We start from the raw sequence: 20,962 nt of genomic DNA on the forward strand, positions 1-20,962 counted from the left end.
GTGTTTGCTAGACAACGAGCATACTGACTAATATATAATGGGTTCTGTGTAGAGAACCACATTTTTATCCCATGCTACATATTGTCTCTCCAAAAGTTTATGTAACACCACGAAATATTCGTCCTACACCCCTTATTTGGTATGCCAAAATTCATATCTCGACGAGATAAAGCGATTTAGCAATGTGTGTCCGTCCATTAAAAATTGTAAACAAGCTTAAGGCCGCAATTATGGACCGATTGTAACGATTTTTTTAAGGAAGTTGGGTTCGGGCCAGAATAGAAATGATTAGTTTTTGCTGATGATCGTGAAATGTTCAGGGAATAAAATGGACCAAAAACAAAATTTTAACCAATTTTGTAGCGGCTCTGTAGGTCAAAATAATAACCCGCAAAATTTTAAACAAAGTTTGAGTTTATGATGAAGAAGAAGCGTACAAACCAACGTGAAGATCAGATAATACTCAGCAGATTAAATGGACTGAAACTCTTTCAATAACGTAGCGGTTAAACAACGGAAGTAGTAGTACTACATAAGTGGGTTTCATTACATTTTAGTTTGTGTGAACTAAATTTTCCTTTCCTGCTACAAAAATGTCTTTGTCATGCTAGATAACTTTTTGGTTTTGGTCATAAGTATTATACATTACATCTTTGATATTTGATAATTAAATTTTCACAATCATTGAAAAGAAGTTCCGTGGAGAGCCATTGTCCAGAGATAGTGGTATAGGGTATCCCATGGTCGGCTCCGTCCGACTATAGACTTTTCTTACTTGTTTTTTCATCAAGTAGTGATCTGAATAGTTCCCAGTTAGTTTTCTTAGAGGTCAATGTAGCAGGTGTTGGTTTTGTGATTATATAGTCTTCTACAGTTACGATGAGTAGTGAATGATCGGAAGACAATCCTATAAGTTTTCAATATGTAGATATGTTTCGGGTAAATTTTTTACAATGAAAAAATCAATTAAAAACAAGTAAGAAAAGCGTTAAGTTCGGTCGGGCCGAACTTTTTATACCCTCCACCACAAATTTCAGCCATTTCGGTGGATTAATGTGGCCACAACCTTCAAAATAGCGAAATTCGGAAGGTACCGTTCTATGGGGGCTATATGATGGCGTGGACCTATACCTACAAATTTCTGGGGGAAAGTTTTATACGCCTAAAGAAGACTAAATACCAAATTTCAGCCATCTCGGTGTGATAATGAGGCTAAAACGTTCAAAATATCGAAAATCGGGAGATATTGTATTATGGGGGCTATATCAACACGTGGACCTATATAAACATTTTATGGTAGAAATGTTTCTTAGCCTCTGGAAACACAAAATACAAAGTTACAACCGATTCTTTGGTCAAATGGGTCTAATACATTCAAAATATATTAAAATGACGCGTACTTTATAAGGGGCCTTATGTGGGGGCTATACCAAAACGTGGACCTATAGAACCCAACTTTGGTAGGAATGTTTTCTGGCCTCCGAAGACACAAAATACCAAATTACAACCAATTCTGTGGTCAAATGGGTCTAATACATTCAAAATATATTAAAATGACGCGTACTTTATATGGGGCCCTATATGGGGGCTATACCAAAACGTGGACCTATATAACCCAACTTTGGTAGGAATATTTTTTGGCCTCTGGAGACACAAAGTACAAAATTACAACCAATTCGGTGGTAAAATGGACCAAATATCTTAAAAATTCCTTAAAACGACGACGCGTCACGCGTCATTTTGTATGGGGGCTATACGAAAGCGTGGACCTACATAGCCCGCTTTCAATACCAAAAGTCCTACGTAAATATAACATATTTTCCCAAAATTTCATCAACCTACGTCAATCCGTTCGGACGCTAGAGTGATTTCCACAGACGGACAGACGGACAGACAGACAGACAGACGGACAGACGGACAGAGGGACGGACATGGCTATATCGATGTAGAATTGCACGCTGATCAAGAATATATATACTTTGTGGGGTCTACAAAGATTATTTCGAGTAGTTACAAACGTAGTGACAAACTTAATATACCCCCATCCTATGGTGGAGGGTATAAAAAAAATCCTATAAGTTTTCAATATGTAGATATGTTTCGGGTAAATTTTTTACAATGAAAAAATCAATTAAATCCGGTATAAGGTTTGTATTTGTTGGCCAATATGTAGGCTCATTTCCAGATATTACTCGGCACTGATTTCGTTTTATAGATTTGAATAATGCATGGCCTTTTGGGTTAATTAGTCTTGATCCACATAGCTTATTTTTGGCATTGAAGTCTCCTCCAAGTATGAAGTGATCTTCTAAGGTTTTGATCATCTCTGATTCTTTAATTGAGTGTCTCGGTGGAAAATATACTACTGCAATTTTAATAGCATTATTGGTATTCAAATGAACCAAAACCGAGCTAATTTGAAACATTTTAAAATCTGCATAGTGTTGTAAACTATTTTTGATTATGACTGTCGCTCCCCACGTGCTATTTGTGAGGGATGAACAGAATGGTAAAGCATATATCCTTTTATATTTTCAAAAGATGTATAGCTATATCCAAATCTGAACCGATTTCAATAAAATTTGTCAAATTTATTTCTGGTCCGAAATCGGTGACATTTTCCAAATTTCATCAAAATTGGGCAGACTTTGCGTGTTTGGTGCACAAAAGACCTCAAATCCAACGAACATATATGCGGGAGCTGTATCCAAAACCGATTTCAATATTATTTGGCGAACTTTTTTCTAGGGCAAATTCCGTCACACATTCTAATTTTCATCTAAATACATAGCGAGGTTGGTACATGAAATACCTCAAATCGGGTAAAAATATATATAGAAACTATATGCAAAGCAGAACCGATTTTCACCAAACCCAATAGCGTTCTTAATATGTCAAAAAATTTATCTTCCCCAATTTTCAGATGACTCGGATAATAAATGCGAACAAAAATACATGGACATTGGACGGACATGCACAAATCGGGTCAGAAAGTTTTTCTATGTATTTCCTCAAAAAGAACTATGGTTCTATCTCGTTTCTTTTTGCATGTTATATACAAATGCACAAAGACATAATACCCCCTTACTACAATCTTGTGTAGGGTATAAAAAGAAACTTGTAGCGGCTTTCCCAATAAAAACGCCACTGTAAATTTTAATGAATATTCGTGTGGAAGAAGTAATTTCTTTCAATAAGAAATTACACCAACAATACGCATAATAAATTTTTACGGATGTTTTTGTTTTGTCTCCGGGAAAACCGTGATTGCATCTTTCCAAAATCCTGCTTCCCTGTTATGTCAATAATACCGACTTTGTACTTTTAAGGAGGATGGCGACACAATGTTGATTCATTTATGCGTTTCCCTGTTCATTCATTCATATTCCTGTTTTTAGGCTCTTAGAGGATGATGTAAACATCTCCCACGGTGACACTTGGGGTATGTTGGGGGCACTTGTAATGATAGATTAACCAAGACAAGTCCTGGACATTGTCATGTTAAGTTCCATCATGTACGTTTGGTTCTGGCACCTTCTACGTCATGCACCAGTCTTTACAGTAACATCTAGCAAGCACAACAACACACTTAATATTAAAATCATTTATTGACATTTTTTTAACAATAACAAAAAGCATAAATATTTCTTACAGGCAATCGTAGGTTTTATCTAAACGATAATTACATGAATATGCCCTTGTAAAATTAAGACTTTGTTTTAGTCCCACAAAGAAAACATTTTCGGCCAAATCTCTGCCAAATTCACAAAAGTTTTGGGCATACAAAGTGAAAAATAATTTCTCATTGGTCAATTGATATTGGGCTAGAATTTGATTTTCTTGGGCCGTTATCTGTTCATTGGTTGGTGACGATGATATCCAGTCCATGTAATCCTTCCAGGCACTATTGAAACTCTTCAAATAGACAATGGTTAAAATTCGTGCTTCCTCCAAAGCATTTACAAATTGTGGCAATTTTAGGCATTCACCAATTTCGGCAAATCGTTTAGGCTCATATTCACGTACTTCAGAGCGATTGTAGACCGACATCCATAAATGGGTATTAAATGTTGGATAGTAGTATGAAATGGGTTTGTGGCGACTCTGATAGAGATACAGTGTCCAGTCAAGAACAATACGATTTGTACCTTGGGTATAGGTGGAATTCCGTCTACGAAAAATTTCCAGATTTTTTATGTTATGTTGATAACTTTCTCGATAAATTCTTAATGATTCATATTCTTGGTTCAATTTCACAGAGCGGAAATAGGTTTGCGGATATCGGAAACTTGTTTTCAATGTTGTCAACTTTAGCAATGTTGGCTCTTGACGAAAACGTTTGTTCTGCTCTGCCACACGTATAAATCGTTCGAGTATGTTCAAGAAAGTGTCAAGCTCTGGTGAATTGTCTAAATAATTTTTACTTATCAAATAGCCGAAAAGCGGTTTGAAATATTCAAACGTTTCACGATAGCAATCATCTAGAGATTTATGAGAGTTACACGATATAAAGAAATCCATTAATTTTTGTTTGGCATCAAATTGTTCGGGATCCTCTTGAAGTTCAGTAAGAAGGTGTATTAGCTCGTTACTATCCGGGAGGTGACCTTCAAAAAAATAAATAAGTAAAGAGTGATTATAAGAAAATGTTGTATATGTGGAGTTAAAAATAATAATATAGGTATGTATTAGTTAGTTAGGAACCTACAACATTTTATAACTAAAAACTATTTTTTACCAATTGACAAATATCTTTAACAATTTCAATTGCAATAAAAAATTATATTTCCACTTGACCTACTCGGTAAGAACAATATTAATATTGTTACGAATGTAATTGATAGGTTTAAGTTAGTTTAGATGAATTTCCGTTAATTTAAAAATTTGAATTGTAACGTAAATACAAAAACAACTACTGTATAGAAGTTTCTCAGTCCGTCAGGCTCTCTGCACGTTGTTGGTGTGCTTTTGTTTCGTTTGTTTTGGCTTGGCTTTTGTCATGCAATGATTAGCGATTATTATTATTGTATTTATTATTGTTGTACCCTTTCATGTTTGTTTTGAGAGTTTAATGACGTCATTGCTGTCTTTCGATTCTCTTGTGTTTGTCGCCCTCTAGCCAGTTCTTGTAAGTGTGTGTGTCAGTGAATTTGTTGCACAGTTGGTTTCTAGATGTTGCCAGATTTTCTAGAAGAATCGGCAACGAAAAACGATGGGGCATAAATATCGGGGGATTTAAAGATAGCCTTTAAAAAATCCACGTCTGATGTTAAATCCTTTAAAAATCCAAATTTGATCTAAAATCCTTTAAAAAAGTTCACGTTTGATCTAGAATCCTTTAAAAAATCCACGTTTGATCTAAAATCCTTTAAAAAAAATTCACGTTTGATCTAGAATCCTTTAAAAAATCCACGTTTGATATAAAATCCTTTAAAAAAATCCTTTAAAAAATCCACGTTTGATCTAAAATCCTTTAAAAAATCCACGTTTGATCTAAAATCCTTTAAAAAATCCACGTGTGATATAAAATCCTTTAAAAAATCCACGTTTGATCCAAAATCCTTTAAGAATTCAACTTTGATCTAAAATCCTTTAAAAAATCCACGTTTGATACAAAATCCTTTAAGAATCCAACTTTGATCTAAAATCCTTTAAAAAAATCCACGTTTGATCCAAAATCCTTTAAGAATCCAACTTTGATCTAAAATCCTTTAAAAAATCCACGTTTGATATAAAATCCTTTAAAGAATCCACGTTTGATCCAAAATCCTTTAAGAATCCAACTTTGATCTAAAATCCTTTAAAAAATCCACGTTTGATCCAAAATCTTTTAAAAAAAAATCCACGTTTGATCTAAAATCCTATAAAAAATCCACGTTTTATCTAAAATCCTTTAAAAAATCCACGTTTGATCTAAAATCTTTTAAAAATCCACGGTTGATATAAAATCCTTTAAAAAATCAACGTTTGATCTAAAATGCTTTAAAAATTCACGTTTGATCTAAAAACCCTTAAAAAATCCACGTTTGATATAAAATGCTGTAAAAAATCCACGTTTGGTCTAAAACCCTTTAAAAAAAATCACGTTTAATACAAAATCCTTTGATGTAAAATCCTATAAAAAATCTACGTTTGATCTAAAATCCTTTAAAAAATCCACGGTTGATTTAAAATCCCTTAAAAATCGACGATCGATTTAAAAATATTTTAAAAAATCTACGTTTGATTTAAAACCCTTTAAAAAATTTACGTTTGATTTAAAACCCTTTAAAAAATCCACGTTTGATCTAAAATCTCTTAAAAAACACGGTTGATCTAAAATCTTTTAAAAAATCAACTTTTGATCTAAAATCCTTTAAAAAAAACACGTTTGATCTAAAATCCTTTAAAAAATCCACGTTTGATCTAAAATGCTGTAAAAAATCTTTTAAAAAATCAACATTTGATCTAAAATGCTGTAAAAAATTCACGTTTGATCTAAAAACCTTTACAAAATCCACGTTTGATCTAAAATGCTGTAAAAAATCTTTTAAAAAATCAACGTTTGATCTAAAATGCTGTAAAAAATTCACGTTTGATCTAAAATCCTTTAAAAAATCCACGTTTGATCTAAAATGCTGTAAAAATCTACGTTTGAAGTAAAATCCCTTAAAAAATCAAAGTTTGATTTAAAATCCTTTGAAACAGTCCACGTTTGATCTAAAATCCTTTAATAATTTCACGTTTGATCTAAAATCCTTTAAAAATCCACGTTTGATCTAAAATCCTTTAAAAAATCCACGTTTGATCTAAAATGCTGTAAAAAATCCACGTTTGATCTAAAATCCCTTAAACAATCCACGTTTGTTCTAAAATCCTTTAAAAAATTCACGTTTGTTCTAAAATGCTGTTAAAAATCCACGTCTGATCTAAAATCCCTTAAAAATCCATGTTTGATCTAAAATCCTTTAAAAATCCACGTTTGGTGTAAACCCCTTTAAAAAATCCACGTTTGATGTAAAATCCTTTAAAAATCTACGCTCGATTTAAATTCCTTAAAAACACGTTTGATCTAAAATTCTCTAAAAATGCACGTTTCATCTAAAATCCTTTAAAAATGCACGTTTGATCCAAAATCCTTTAAAAAATCCACGTTTTATCTAAAATTCTTTAAAACATCCACGTTTGATCTAAAACCCTTTAAAAATCCAAGTTTGATCTAAAATCCTTTAAAATCCTTTAGAAAATACTTTTTCGCTTAGCCTCAATAAGTATATTCTTCTTCATTATGAAATCACTCAAATAAAATGCTGGCATTTAAATTTTATTTGAGAGATTCCACATGAAGAAGAATATACTTATTGAGGCTAAGTGAAAAATTATTTTCTTTTGTTTATAAATAAATATAAAAATATATAATTGTTTTAATAATTTTTTTGTTAATGAATGTGCACTGAATGAAAGAAATGTCCCACAAAATTTCACAAAAAAAACTCTCGAAGCGCAAAGTAAGTCTTAGAAATAGTCCCTTGTTTGAAATGGCGACGATCGTGAATCCATACCCATGATGACAACGTTTGGAGTATATTTTCCACATTCTACTGAACACAATCCATCGACATCAATCTATTCATAAATATGTCTATGGGTCGTATTGGAAAAGTAAGCCAACAATATACAAGGTGTGCCTTAACCAAATTTAAATGGACGGTGTTTACACCTGGGAAGTTTTTGCAGATTCAGAAACTACAATGCTCATAGATGAGAAATATCAAGAAACAAAACAAATCGCCGGAGGGATTTGAAAATAAATCGCGATTTAATTTCACATTTATAGGGTTCTTTAGGTTTTCACGATGTTGCTTGGAAACCGCAAGTCGTATCGAAATGAGTCTAAAGAAAATGTTGTAGCTGTGAAAATTCTCTACAAGACTGACCTTTAGGTTTTTTCGTAGGTTTTACCGTTTTTGAGATATAGAGGTTCAGTAAGAATTTTTAGGTTTTTATCTTAAGTCTGCAAGATTTTGCTTGGAAACCACAGGTCATATCAAAATGGAACTAAAGAAAATGTTGAAGCTGTGAAAATTCTCTACAAGATTGTATGATTTATTTTTTCCTAGGTTTCCATTTTCAAGATATATAAGTTTAATTTGGGAAATTGCAGTAACGCCATTGTTTTATAAGGAGGCGATACAGTCAGTGCAGTGCATTGTCTCAATTTGAACTTCTATATCTCGAAAACGGTAAAACCTACGAAAAAATCATAAAGGTCAATCTTGTGGAGAGTTTTCACAGCTACAATATTTTTTTGGTCTATTTACATACATGCGGCTCGCGGTTTCCAAGTAAAATCGTGAAACCCTAAAGAACCCCTAAAAATGTGAAATTAAATCGCGATTTTTTTGAAAATCCCTCCGGCGATTTTTTTTGTTTCTTGATATTTTTCATTTATGAGTATTGTAGTTTCAGAATCTGCAAAAGCTTCCCAGGTGTAAGCACTTTCCATTTAAAATTAGTTAAGGCGCACCGCGCACAGAAATGAAATCCGAATGCGAAAACTCTCTGATTGAAGTTCATGTGTTAAAACCACAGATTCACAAATCTTTATATACACTCGAAGTTCTGTATAACGAAATTCTCTCTAACTAATTTTTGTTCATAACGAATCAAAATTGAAAACATAACTTTTTTCCGTGCATTTTCACTTATTTTAACGTCGCTATAAAGAACTTTCCTATAACGAAGTTATTCTATTCTGAAAGTACCATTATATGAGGTACATATATACGAAAATATAAACAATTTTTACTTATTTTAACCTCGCTATAACGATTTTCCCTATAACGAAGTTATTCTTCTATTCTGGAAGTACCATTATATGAGGTACATATATACCAAAATATGAGCCTATACTGCTGCCTGGAGGTTTTTATACCCTACACCACTATGTGGGGAGGGTATTATAAGTTGGTTTTGCCCAAAAAGTTTGTAACGCATCGAAATAATGGTCGTAGACCCATACTTATATATACCAAAATGAATGTCTCGACGAGCTGAGTCGATCCGTCCGTCAGTCCGTCCGTCTGTCCATCTAAACCTTGTAATCACGCTACAGGTCGCAATTTTGATCGAATCGTCACGTTGATGAGGGTCCCGGAGGGGAAGAAGCCTATTGATTTTGGTGATGGTCGGATAATGTTCAGGGGTCGGAATGGGCAAAAATTGTATGTGGATAAAAAGACAACGTTTTTTTTCCAAAGAGAATATCTCAGCTTCTATATGGGGTATACCAAAACCTGACAATAAAAGTAGAAAATATCACCTTTCTAATGATGTAAAGTAAGTTCTCGTAGGTGATCAAACAACGGAGATATTACAATAGTGGCAAATAAAACCCAAATTTTCATTCTTGCGATTTTAATTATAATGACGAATATCACAGCTTTGGTTAGGGACTTTTCAAAAGCAAAACCTGACTATGAAAGTAGAAGATCTCATCTTTACAATGATGCAAACTAGGTCGGCGTAGGTGACCAAATAACGGAGATATTGCAATAGTCGGTAATACATCCCATTTTTCCACTTTTTTGGAAATCACGCTACAGGTCGCAATTTTGATCGGATCGTCACGGGTGTTGATGGGGGTCGCGGAGGGGAAGAAGCCTATTGATTTTGGTGATGGTCGGATAATAATTAGGTCGGAATGAGCAAAAAAGTTATTTGAAGAAAAAGTCTACATTTTATTCCAAAGCAAATATCTCAGCGTCTATAAGGGGTATATAAAAAGCAAGTAGAAAATATCGCCTTTACAACAATGTAACGTAGGTTGTCGTAGGCGGTCACACAACGAAGATATCGCAATAGTCGCTAATAGAACCCAACTTTTCATTTTTGCGATTTTAGTTATAATGACGCATATCACACCTTTGCTTGGGGACCATCTAAAAGCAAAACCCGACTAAGAAAGTAGAAAAAATTCCATCTTTAAAATTATGCAAAGTAGGTTGACGTAGGTGGTCAAATAATAGAGATATCGCAATAGTCGGTAATACATCCCTTTTTTCTACTTTTTCTGCAATCACACGACAGGTCGGAATTTTGATCGGATCATCACAAAATTTTCTCACAGAGATAGAGGCATATTGATGTTGGAGATGTCGATAGTAGTCCAATATAAAATTAAATATTAATTATTTTGGTTCAGTTCACCTTAAGTCATTTGGTATAAAAGCCAGAAAGGTGAAAACTTTCGTATCTCCCTAAAAGAAATGTTTTCGATTGAAAAGATTATGCACAGAGGTAGTGGTGTAGGGTATCACATAGTCGGCCCAGTACCGACTATAGCCTTTTCTCACTTGTTTACCTATTAAGAATCAGAAATTCCAAGTTGCAGAAACTTCGGTAGAAAAATCCTTTAAAAGACTACACATAAGGCGTATCGTTTACCTTCCAATCAGAGAACCCTCTGTACGAAAGTACAACAACTTCGGCCGGGATGAACTGTTATACGGTTTTAAACTACTAGAAGCCTCTAATTTGTAAATTCGAGGTATTTTGGTCGGAAAATGTAACTAAAGTAAAAATTATCTAAAAATGTCGAAAGGGCTATATTAAAACTTGCACATACACTCCGTTTCATTTCAATAGCATATTTCAAATTGTTATTTGTTAGTTTATTTTAGCTGACATTTGTCGAATGTCCTGGGTTATGTTTGTATGTATATCTTCTTGTGTACACTTATGAAGTATATTTTAACAAAAAGCGTTGCTTTGATAAAATCCCGTCATATATTTTTTATAATTTTCTTTTAAAAAGCCCAACATTTGTACGTCAACCGAAATAGCACATTCTTTAATTTGTTAAAATTTGAAACGAATAAAAGCCATTTCAAGTTTAAAACGCTAAAATTGGTCAAACGATGTCTTTAATACTGGGTAAATAAGACGTATTGAAGGCTGTGTTTGTGAAACTTCAAATTCCTATGACTCCTATTCCTTAGTGGGATGCAATGTTGGCATTAAGATAAGTTGATCGTTAAAACATCAGGGGATTTTTATTGCTTTGGGTCTGCGCCAACATACTATAAAGAAACAAGTAAAAAAGTGTTAAGTTCGGCCGGGCCGAACTTTTCATACCCTCCACCATAAAATATTCTTAACTAAAATGGAATAATTAGTTGTTGTCCTGTCCCCAACTTTAAGTGGGTACCTTAAAATGTCAGATAATGTACATAAAATGCTTCATGTCTTTTTTTATGGTGCCTATATCTAACTATGTATGTTGACAATTTTTGGTGGGCGAGAAATTGGGAGGTACCGTTATATAGGGGTTATAATAAAACATGGACCTATGTTGACAGTTTTTGAAGGGAGCCTTTAATGTCAAATAACTCCTAATTCGGTTAAAAATTGTAGCTAGAATCCTCAAAATACCGAAAATCGGTACATAACGTGAAAACTTCAAATCTCATTAACAGCTAGTTCGGAGGTATGTGGGCTATACGAAAATATGAACTTAAATGAACAATTTTTGTTGCAGAATTTTTTTGGCTTTTAAATTTCAAATTACAGAAATTTCGTCCAAAAAATAAAGGTAAGGTACGGAAATTCGGGAGGTTTGTTTTGGGGCTATACCAAAACATGGAAATACGTGGTTAAACATTTTAAGTAAAACCCTCAAAGTACCGAAAATCGGGAAGTATCGTTATATTGGGGCTATGTTGAAAATTGTTGATGCAAATGTGTAGTGACCACTACAACCTTCAAATGTCAAATTACAGTTAGTTCGGTTAAAAATTGTAGCTAAAATTGCCAATTACTGAAAATTGGGAGGTACCGTTATATGGGAGCTATATCCGAACATGGACCTATGTTGACAATTTTTTATGGAGAGGTGTTGTGACCACTAAGAACTTCAAATGTCAAATTACTGCTAGTTCGGTTTAATATTGTAGCTAAAATCATCAAATTACTGAAAATCGGGAGGTACTTTTATATGGGAGCTTTATCAATACATCGACCTTTCATGACAATTTTGTTCAAATGTTCAAATTACAATGTCAAATGTTCAAATTACAGATAATTCGGCTAAAACTTGTAGGTAAAATTCCGAAATCCGTTATACCGAGGTACCGTTATATGGGGCTATACAAAAACGTGGACCGATGTAGCCCATCATCGAACTTGACCTGCCTGCAAACAAAAGACGCATTCTCCCAAAATTTCAGACAATTTTGGTGGAGAGGTGTTTTGACCTGTAAGAACTTCAAATGTCAAATGTTCAAATTACAGCTAATTCTGTTAAAACTTGTAGGTAAAAATCTCAAAATACCGAAAATCAGGAGGTACCGTTATATGGGGCTATACCAAACATGTACCTATGTTCATAATTTGTTCGAATATAAGTTTTCTGGTCACTAAGAACCCTAAATATCAAATTATAGCTATATCGGTCTAGAAATGCCACTTAAATCGTCAAAATACCTGAAATCGGGCGGTAACGTTATATGGGGGTTATTCCAAAACATTGATCTACGTCCACTAGTTTTGTTATATAAGTTTATTGACACTTAAGAACCCTAAATGTCAATTTATAGCTAAATCGGTCTGAAAATGTAGCTAAAAACGTGAAAATACCATAAATCTAGGGGAACCGTTATATGGGGGCCATACCAAAACGTGGACCTTTGTCCACAAGTTTTGTTATTTAAGTTTAGTGACGCTTAAGAGCCCTAAATGTCAAATTATAGCTAAATCGGTCTGAAAATGTAGCTAAAAACGTCAAAATACCGTAAATCGGGGGTACCGTTATATGGGGGCTATACCAAAAGGTGGACCTATGTCCACAACTTTTGTTATATAAGTTTATTGACACTTAAGAACCCTAAATGTCAAATTATAGCTACATCGGTCTGAAAATGTAGCTAAAAACGCCAAAATACCGTAAATCGGGAGGTACCGTTATATGGGGGCTATACCAAAACGTGAACCTATGTCCACAACTTTTGTTATATAAGTTTATTGACACTTAAGAACCCTATATGTCAAATTATAGCTAAATCGGTCTGAAAATGTAGCTAAAAACGGCAAAATACCGTAAATCGGGGGGTACCGTTATATGGGGGCTATACCAAAACGTGGACCTATGTCCACAACTTTTGTTATATAAGCTTATTGACACTTAAGAACCCTAAATGTCAAATTATAGCTACATTGGTCTGAAAATGTATCTAAAAACGTCAAAATACCGTAAATCGGGGGGTACCGTTATATGGGGGCTATACCAAAACGTGGACCTATGTCCACAACTTTTGTTATATAAGTTTATTGATACTTAAGAACCCTAAATGTCAAATTATAGCTACATCGGTCTGAAAATGTAGCTAAAAACGCCAAAATACCGTAAATCGGGAGGTACCGTTATATGGGGGCTATACCAAAACGTGAACCTATGTCCACAACTTTTGTTATATAAGTTTATTGACACTTAAGAACCCTATATGTCAAATTATAGCTAAATCGGTCTGAAAATGTAGCTAAAAACGGCAAAATACCGTAAATCGGGGGGTACCGTTATATGGGGGCTATACCAAAACGTGGACCGATATAGCCCATCATCGAACTTGACCTACCTGCAAACAAAAGACGCATTTTCCCAAAATTTCAGCGTTCTATCTCCATTTTTGTGGATGCTAGAGTGATTACCACAGACGGACGGACGGACGGACGTGCTCAGATCGACTCAGAATTTTACCCTGATCAAGAATATATATACTTTATAGGGTCGCAAATGAGTATTTCAATGCGTTACAAACGGAAAAACAAACTTAATATACCCTCCATACTATGGTGGAGGGTATAAAAACCAGATCCTTCCTATACACAGAAAGAAAATAAGTTGAATTTCATCGGTTACAATTCAAAAATTTCAATAGAAATTTCGAAATTCCTTTTGTAATACAGATATTCCATTTGAAATTCAGAATACTTTATTGCAATGTCAGATTTTTCTTTGATTTTCAGACTGTTGCATCTGAAATGTTCAATTGAAATTTAGAAAATATGAATAGTTTTATATGATAGAATATATCATGAGAAATTCAAAATACAAACCACTGCAGGATATCATAGAATCTAGAGTAGAAGAAAAAAATCCTAAAGGCCGAAAGGAATTGTTTTGGATTGCGAATATTCAAGAATTAACTGGAATTTGAGACATAGGATACCAATTAGGTGCTGTCAGAAGTGGGACACGTTTGCCGACATTGTGAAAAATCTATGAAATTATTTAATATTTTTATTTCAGATCGATTTTTCCATCGGAATTTTAATAGTTTCATTGGGGCCAAAATGCATTTTCAACATGCAATATCACCTAAAACACCAAAATACAAAAATGCCCCAAAGTATGCATTTAAGTCCCAAAATAGTTATTCAAATTTAGGGTGTAATTGCACAAACAAGTTTTTAAAGATATTCTTTCTATAGTTATTAATTGTGACAGTATATTACTACCACGCACAATGGTTTTGAGATTATGTCCTTCAATAAATTCGGACATAACTACCAAAATTTGTTGGAATTTTAAAGACATACATAAATCCAAAAAAAAAAAAAACCAAAAAAAAAAATCGAACATAAAACCCAAAACATTTCAAAGACAATTTTGCGCGTGTTGTCGAAGTTGACATCTGTCCAAGGGTTGAAGTCTTAAATCCTGGCCGAAGAACGGTCATCTATTTCATCTTATAATTTTGAAATAGTTTATAAGGCAAAAAAAAAATTGTGTATGCGTAGCCGAATTCTGTATCTGTCCAATGCTTGAAATCTTAATAAATTCTTAATAAATTGAAGTCCTTCAATAAATTCGGACATAACTACCAAAATTTGTTGGAATTTTAAAGACATACATAAATCCAAAAAAAAAAAAAAAAAAAACAAAAAAAAAATCGAACATAAAACCCAAAACATTTCAAAGACAATTTTGCGCGTGTTGTCGAAGTTGACATCTGTCCAAGGGTTGAAGTCTTAAATCCTGGCCGAAGAACGGTCATCTATTTCATCTTATAATTTTGAAATAGTTTATAAGGCAAAAAAAAATTGTGTATGCGTAGCCGAATTTTGTATCTGTCCAATGCTTGAAGTCTTAAATCCCGGCTGTTTTCGTCAACTTTCAATTTAAAACATGAAAACACAGAAACATGTACAAAGAACTGTAGCATAAACGTCAGGCCTTCGACCAAAGCTTAAAATTTTCACCTGTGCAGTATTTCCAAAAACTGGCTCAGCGTTCTAATATTTCTATTAATGCATGTTTTTCCTACCTATTCGGCCGGGGCTCAAGTTTTCCGCCTCTGGGTATGTCCAGAAACCGGCTACGTTATCCAGAGTTTTCCTAAATTCAGTTTTTTCTTACACTGTTAAGCTTTCCCAAAGAAATTGCGGCCCAAATTTTACTCTGTTCGTTAATAAAAAGTTTCGAAAATTCTTCCCAATTTCTTGTTTTTGTTAAACACTAAATTGCGTTTGGACCTCAAATATGTGCAAAATGGACCTAATAGAAAATTCAATTGTACACCCCAATTTGTTTTTCAAATTTTCGATTTACTTTTTTGTGATTAGCCCCAACTGCTGAACGAAAAAAGGTTCCAAAAAGCAAATAGGCCTCAAAGGTGTTGTTGTTGTTTTCTTTGGCCATATTTTCATTTCCCAGTTGGGGTGTTATTTCATGGGGCCTTCCCACCATACCAATTGCTGACATTTTTCGAATGTTTGCCAGAAGTTTGGAAAACGATATCATTTTCGAACGTTTGGCAAATATTTTTTCTTGTGTTTTTCTTTTGTTCGCTTAAAGACCGAAAACGATATCATTTTGGAACATTTTGTGAATGTTTTTTCTTCATAAGAAAAATAGTTTTTGGAATTTTTTTTGTTACAAAAAAGAATTTTATGTCGGTTGTATAAAATTCCCATTTGCATTTTTTCAAATAATTTCGATATAAATGCTACGTAAAATATAAACAATAAGTGTTGATAAATACAACATATGGTTAGGTTACCAAATACAAGACAACAATGTTTATCAACAGTTACATATCGAATCGCAAACTAACAAAGAAATAAAGACGAAAAAGGCCCATAACAGACACATCAAGAAACTCCAACAAAAATGTTTTTTTGCCACTATCGTAAAACTATTCATTCGCTAATAATATTATTAACGACATTCGAAATCGAAGGTTTTCCTGCCACAAACTGAGCGACAAATGAATCGTTTTCAATTCATTCTCGTGTGTCATTCTCGAACAACATATCCGCAAAACTATCGAGAAACATTCGAAAACGATATCGTTTTTAATAGCAATGGTATGGTGGGTTATTTCTGTACGCCTAAAAATACTAAATTTTTCGACTTAGTTGGGGGGCTGGTTTTTTGGAAACTTTGTGGTTATTATCTCAAAAATTATTGGTATCCCCACAAAAAATATATTGTAACGTGACAATGTAATCACGTACATAACACAACAACTTCTACGACTACCAAGGCCTATAGAAGGTGGGCCATTCAGAGTTCTGTTAACAACTTTTGACAACAAACATAATAAATTGTATATTATTGTGATTTGAGTTTCTTTGTATTTTAAATCACAATAATGTTTTTGACAACAAACATAGCAATCAGGTGGGCTTAGTGTCCAACTGTATAAACTGTGACTACTACCAAGAAACCCCTTAGAGTTATACAGGAACAGCGCTTTAACAACACTCCACCACACATTATTTCTACCTGACACTAGGTAGAAAAGTCATCAGTGCTTAGGGAAAATAATTCGCATTCGGCTCATACTTGGGATCCCTCAAGTATTTCAGAATTAGATGCTAATAGTGCGGTTACACTACAGTTTTTTGCCGGGTTAACCCACTTTATGAGGATTTATTGCTTAATCTGGTCAAATCTGACCAGATTTGCCATACAAAAATTAAATCCTCTCACGACTGGGTTTATTTTAAATCCGGCACAAATCCACCAAAAATACAGTGTTGTATTCGGTATTTGTGCAATAAAATCCAACTCTACTCAAAAAGTACCAAAAGTTGCAATTGTTTTTCCAACAGAGTTTGTCGTGTTTTACACGTTTACGATTGGTCGCATGAGATTTTATGGAGTTAATAAATCTAAAGTTATTTGAAAATCATAAAATTATTTATTTTTCTACTTTAGACACTTTTTAACAAAAAGTACGCTTGATACCGTGATACAAAAATGTATCCCTGTGTGTAAAATATACCAATATGAGCAAAGAGGGGACGATATCTCATACGAGAAATTGCAAAAGCGTAAAACACGACTTTATTAGTTATTTTGTATGTATACGTAAACAAACATCAGCTGACAGTTTATATCCTCGAAAAGCTAAGTGTAACCAGCAAAGATTAACCCACTGGATCTATTAAACCCAGTGGGTTAACCTTCAATAGTGTAACCGGGGTATTAGGGCGAGTTGGCTACTGCAAAGCGTTATCTACTAGAGCCAGGAACTAAAGTCTGTCTAAATCCGCCAACGTACACCTTGGTGTTACAGAGTTGGAAATACTTTTTGAGAGCTACACATTAAGTTGTGTTGGCTAATACATTCGGCATTGGACCTTCGGGTTTATAGTTCTACTGGACCTTCGGGTCAGCTGTTCATTTCGGCACTGGACCTTCGGGTTTAAAGTTTAACAGGGCCTTCGGGTCAGCTGTTCCACTCGGCACTGGACCTTCGATTTTGCAGTTCTACAGGGCCTTCGGGTCAGCTGTTCCACTGTTTGGGTAATAGTAGAAATTAGACAGCAGCCTTAGACTATCAACCGAGTGACGAATACATCGTGTCAAGAACCGATCGCGGTATCCCTCTATTCCCGAACACCGATACCCGAGCGTCGAACCCCTCGGCTACCCGAGCATGAACAGCCGAATCCATCATGTTCCCGAATATCTGCAGCCAAACACCGAATACGCCCCCTTCCCAATCATCTGCAGCCGAAAACCAAATACATCGATATCCCGATAATCTGCAGCTGAACACCGAATAAATCGTGTTCCCGATCATCTGAAGCCGAACACCGAATACATCATCTTCCCGATCATCTATAGCCGAACACTGAACACATCGCCTTCCCGATCATCTGCAGCCGAACACAGAATACATCGTGATCCCGATCATTTGCATCCTAACACCGAATACATCGTCTTCCCGATCATATGCAGCCGAACACCGAATACATCGTCTACCCAATCATCATCAGCCGAGTAATCACGTACATAACACAATCATCTATAGCCGAACACTGAACACATCGCCTTCCCGATCATCTGCAGCCGAACACCGAATACATCGTCTTTCAAATCTTCTGCAGCCGAACACCGAATACATCGATATCCCGATCATCTGCAGCTGAACACCCAATACATCGTGATCCCGATCATTTGCATCCGAACACCGAATACGTCGTCTTCCCGATCAATCCAACGATCAATCCTAAACTATACTCATTTTTATCGAATTTAAACACAATTAGATTGTAAACTAGTAATTAAACAGTAAAGAACGCGATTAAGCCCCCAAGAAAGGGATATTACTAGTCTACTAATTTCGTAAGGTTTAGTGGGTCCTTATGGAGACCCTGGACGCAATCTTAGGACAAAAAGGGCTACGTACGGTAAATCTATAGAACATATTAGGGTAAATTTTTGTACATTGCTGGGTGGAGATCTGAGGTAGTGCTCGATCATTCGGTTTAAAGAGTATCAGATGGACAACTTGGTAAAAGAATAAACTCGGTAGACTCATTAAATTCCTTCACTTAAATAGACTAGAATGAAATAAGTTTTCAATATATTGTAGTGATCCATAAAAATGTGAAAGCATAGTAACATATTTCCTCAAGCACATCACACATCATTCAGTTTCATATACATAACTTACCCATTATGGAAAACAGTGGACGATTTCGACCGCACACATAATCAAAGTAACTTTCGCAAGCACTTTTATCCGCATCTATGGAATGTTCCAAACGTATGGCGATGTTATGTAATTCCTGTACACGCAACTCTGACAAAAAACTTTGACTGTGAATTTCATGGAGCGATACTTGCTTTAAATTCAACAACAACACCACGAAAAATAGACAAAGTTTGAGTTTAACAACAGCTGAACGGCGGTTAAGATATGCGAACTTTGCTCGATGGCATTGTTGATGTTGTTGACAAAGTAGTAGAGAAAATAAACAACACATGTTGGTGCAGCACAGCTCAGCAATGCTTCCAAGGCGTCCTCTTTAAATATCTATGTGTGTATATGTGGGGCTTCTTCACTTCAAAAATTCTCTAATTTTGCTAGTCAGTCAAGTAGAACACAGAACCCACGAAAAAGTTTCCCCAAAATGGATGCCCAGTAAAACTTTTTCTTTCTCTAAATTTGACTTTGATTTATTTGTTGAGTGTTGAACATTGTCAGTATATGACTCGCCGTTTGTTCTTCGCGTTGAATGTAGTTTGTTAACACCACTATTGTTGTGGTCTCCTCCGGGCACACAGAGCGTATGTAGTTTTATGGGACATACACGCACAACTTTAAAGGGTTTCACTTTTGCTTGTTTGTTGCTCTATTTCTCGTCGTACTTCTTGTTGTTTTCTATTCTCGCCATAATACTTTCGACAAAGTTAAACAAAAATGCGTTGTGTGGACGAACGAACCACTTTAGCCGTTGTTTGCATAGGAATCTGAAGTAAACAAAAGCTTTAACACCACTAAAATGGGATTTATGGAATTTGAGCTGCGACTAAGTGCTTCTGTACACCGAATATGTGTTAGAGTTCTCTGAATGCATAGATGTTTGTGTGATTGTGTGATGATGTTGTTGTCGGTTGATAACATTATCAGTGTGTAAAAATATGAATCTCCCAACGAAGACAAATATTGTATTGTATTAAATGTATGTTAATCAACGCTTTGATTCTGTTCACTTATAGCTGATAAGAAAATAGGGGGAATAATTTGAATATTGATAACAAACGAAAATTGTACGGTACCCTACAGTTTGTCAGTCAATACATTTAAAGCGGGGTACACACGATCAGTTTTGACTGTCAGTCTTGCACAAATAATCGGTTGCTTGCCAGTGTGGCCGTTCATTTTTGTCAGTCATCAGACAACCACAAAATATTTTGACAGTTTGACATTTATCGATATCTCCGAAAAATCGACAGTCAAAACTGATCGTGTGTACCCCGCTTAAGTCGATATATATAAAATAGAACGAGTGAAAACAGCGTAAAATTTGGCCGAACTTCTTATACGCTCCACCATTTTCACTGTGTTACAACAGTTGACCAAACAAATATTCAAGCGTTCTGATGTAAAATTTCTGTCGTGTTGAGGTCCCTGGATAACGAAAACACCTTTGGTTCCTTTGGGTCACTTCGGGGGTTTATAAGATTTTTCACAATGGATTTATATTCATTGTCTTTTCATTTAAAGTGGCAAGTAATACCTTTCAAACAAGCCATTATGTTTTGAAATCTGTTAACAAATGGCTAGGTTATAGTGGTGCGTACGAAAAAACGCATCAAATAACGGGAAAATGCTTTTCCTCTTGCTCTAGGGCTCTTAGAAGATAACAACCATTATAATGACTTATTTTTTTTTAGCAAAAAGGTAATTCGAAAACGGGAAAAACTAATGAAATCGGTTGAAAAATATATAAGTTATACAATTTGTGTGTTTTTTACTTTTTGGATATTTTATGCAAGTCAGTCCCTCCGTCCGTCTGCGGCAATTTTGAAATAATGGGTCTTTTGTTTGGGGCAGGTCAATAACTTGACCAAGTAAAGTAAAAACACAAAAAATTGCATAACTTATCTATTTTCAACAGATTTTATTAGTTTTCCCCCATTTTCGAAAGCTAACTTAATTGCCTTTTTGGTAAAAATGAATCA

General features: G+C 34.7%; 1 protein-coding gene across 1 annotated transcript; it reads right to left on the reverse strand.

The window, feature by feature from the left end:
* Positions 1-3,589: 3,589 nt before the first annotated feature.
* Positions 3,590-19,781, reverse strand: LOC141390938 (uncharacterized). The gene is made up of 2 exons (XM_073963867.1): positions 18,948-19,781; positions 3,590-4,607 (listed from the first exon to the last, which is right to left on the reverse strand). The coding sequence occupies exons 1-2, from the start codon at positions 19,258-19,260 to the stop codon at positions 3,649-3,651; spliced, it is 1,272 nt and encodes a 423-aa protein (XP_073819968.1). The 5' UTR covers positions 19,261-19,781; the 3' UTR covers positions 3,590-3,648.
* Positions 19,782-20,962: the final 1,181 nt, after the last annotated feature.

This window comes from Musca autumnalis, unplaced genomic scaffold (genome assembly GCF_047663935.1).
Source record: "Musca autumnalis isolate F117 unplaced genomic scaffold, ASM4766393v1 scaffold_1, whole genome shotgun sequence".
In the NCBI taxonomy this organism is placed as follows: domain Eukaryota; kingdom Metazoa; phylum Arthropoda; class Insecta; order Diptera; family Muscidae; genus Musca; species Musca autumnalis.

Bases quoted from the DNA above. Each gene is read 5' to 3' on its own strand.
- LOC141390938 (XM_073963867.1), bottom strand. From the start codon at position 19,260: ATGTGTTGTTTATTTTCTCTACTACTTTGTCAACAACATCAACAATGC. The intron at 4,608-18,947 runs GTAAGTTATGTA...ATTTTTTTGAAG, and splicing joins TCCACTGTTTTCCATAATGG to GTCACCTCCCGGATAGTAAC.